We start from the raw sequence: 2,500 nt of genomic DNA, 5'->3' as shown, positions 1-2,500 counted from the left end.
GACCTTGCTTGCTTTATTTTAAAACCTTTGTTTCGTCTCGCGCGATCATTAAGCAACGGTTTTAAACATACATAACGGATTTTTGTAGCTCAAGTTTTTTTTAACAAGGCATGACAAGTGTCAAACTGATTGAAATAAAAACTGACCATGAGAAAAGTTCTTCACGAGTAATGCGAAAGCGATTGATAAACTATTATTCAGAGGCGAAGTGGTGGTTTAACAGTCAGGTAAACAAACCCAAGTACAACCAATGATTGCAATTGTTTTCTCTACATTATTTTGGTTTCAATTTGGGAGAGAAATCACAAACGGTGCACTTTATGATCACTTTAGGAGGTAAAAAATAACGAAATATGCATGTGGGTGGTGTATGCCCAGTTTAAATGCTGAACTTTTAATGATGGGAACCAAAAAAATTCAAAATTAAGCACATGGGACTATTGGCTGTGATTCCAAGTACTGTCAAGTTTATGGGTCTACAGTCTGGAAACATGTCATAGAGGGTAAATTATTAACCTCACTCATAGGGCATTAATTAACTCTGGCTATAAAGAGTTCCAAGAAAATGCTTTGCCCCTTGAGTGGTCCTGTTTTGTTTCCTGTTTCTTGTCATATGTTTGAACTTTATTCGATGGTGGATGTGTAGCAGGCAATGACATTATTGTCCTAAAGCAGGTGTGTGAACCATGATTATGAGTTTGGACCAAGAGAAGTTTGGCGCCCAAGTTTTGCCGTTGAAACCCTGATGTTGTCAACGGCAATGCAAATGGTATCCAGGTGCTACGTGTAGTTCAGTGAACTCTGGTCATTATTTTTTTGCTTCTCTTGTCTAGCACATTATGAGGAGATGTTCAAGTTTCCATCACCTGAACGAACATTCCATGTGCCTAGAGTATCTAGACAATGAAAACAATGGGATAAATCCAAACCACGGTGAGGATCGTGGTTTCATTGAGTTTTGGCAGTCTGCTAGGACTGTTCCCAAAACGGAGGTAAAAGGAGTTCAGTTGAAGACAGGTGTTCTTGGTTCTCCAATCCTGAGCGGACCTTTTAACTCTTGAAGGAATTCATCAAGTACGATCACAGGGGGCCTGCACAAACTGTGTGACTATTAACATCTAAATCTTTCACATAATTTCAATAAAATCCAAGTCCAAAAACTCCCAAGTATTTGTACCTGAAGTGTTGTTTGTGGTAATCCTTGTGGCTGAAAACAACAAATTTCAGTGATTTGAAGGGTTTGTGTTCAACTTTCACCTGTACTTACTCATGTACCAATAGAAAGACAAAGATGGAAAGCTCGATTTTGAACCGCTCTAGCACCAACAAATGCCCATCGTACAGGTTTCAAATCACACACCAGGCAAACTGAAACCCTGAGGTTTCCTCTCATACTATTATCTCTGAAATTTATCCATCTAGAACTCGAAGCACTAGACCTCAAATAATATCGAAAAACCCAGCATTCGAATCTCCAAGGATGCGTAGCTAAATTTTCGTTTGTCAGTCTCCATTTGCTCCTGTGTGATTGGATGTTAAGAATACTCATCCAATCACGGAAGCAACACAGATTGGAGCTACTTGACGAATTCGTTTGAGAGTTCAAAGGTCTGCTCTGGATTGGAGAACCTCCCTTTCAGGAACAGTCCTAGCTGACTGCCAAAACTCATTGAATCCAAGATCATTTCCTTGGTTTACATTTATCCAATTGTTTTCATTGTCTAGATAGTGTAGCGCATGGAATGTTCATTCAGGTAATTGAGACTTGAACATCTCCTTGTAAATAAATGTCTTCGACAAGAGAAGTGAAATAATGACCAGAGCTCACTGAACTAGCAGCTGCTACAAAACTTATCCTTTTCTGTCTGGCTGCTTTTTGATTTTCTGTATATTCAACTTTGATTTGGCATTCCGCCATGTTACTGGTTGAAAGTTTCGCGAAGATAAGACTGGTGACATCACAGTCCGAAAAGTTGCCAATGGACACTGTTTGCATTCCCCTTGACAACATCGGGGTTTCAACGGCAAAACTTGGACGCCTAACTTCTCTCAGCCCAAACTCAACTGATATTAAATGATAGTAAGGTTGATCATTATAAGGCATTTCATTGTTATCTGCAGGTCTTCTATGCAGCTCGCTAACAGAATTGACATACAGGTGCGGTCTGTTGTTGAGTGGCAGGAACTTTTCCACCCAGATGCTATTGCACTCAGACAGAGGTAACAGCTGATGATGTATTTTTGTAAATGCTTTTCTTGACATTTATGTAAATCTATGAGGGATAAAAAAAAGGACGTTTTCATTCTATTATATGCCACTGAGACACTATTTGTTCTAAAGAAGGGTAAGTAATCTATCATTGCTGTATGCTACCGGTTGGGTATTCATTGGCAAGGATTTAAATGTGACTGTGAAAGGCAAAACAGGCATGAACACTCGTCCATTTTGAGGGTAAAGTCATCCTCAAAATCAAGTGTTTTTTGTACTGGCAGTGAATCG

The 2,500-nt window shown here is 39.4% G+C and overlaps 2 protein-coding genes across 2 annotated transcripts in view; one reads left to right on the top strand and one right to left on the bottom strand.

Annotated features, from left to right (window-relative positions):
- The window catches only part of LOC138038390 (nonsense-mediated mRNA decay factor SMG5-like), a 22,668-nt gene that overhangs the window by 441 nt on the left and 19,727 nt on the right, over window positions 1-2,500 (top strand). Inside the window, exon 2 of the mRNA XM_068884216.1 lies at window positions 2,122-2,220. Coding sequence (XP_068740317.1) covers window positions 2,122-2,220 — 99 coding nt within the window. The remainder of the gene's footprint in view (window positions 1-2,121; window positions 2,221-2,500) is intronic.
- Window positions 1-2,500, bottom strand: part of LOC138038391 (peptidyl-glycine alpha-amidating monooxygenase B-like) — a 45,426-nt gene that overhangs the window by 31,544 nt on the left and 11,382 nt on the right. The gene's annotated exons all lie outside the window — the stretch shown is intronic.

This window comes from Montipora capricornis, chromosome 2 (assembly GCF_036669925.1).
Source record: "Montipora capricornis isolate CH-2021 chromosome 2, ASM3666992v2, whole genome shotgun sequence".
In the NCBI taxonomy this organism is placed as follows: Eukaryota; Metazoa; Cnidaria; class Anthozoa; order Scleractinia; family Acroporidae; genus Montipora; species Montipora capricornis.
Note: the sequence above shows the minus strand (reverse complement) of the source record. Positions and strands in the feature narration are given on the sequence as shown.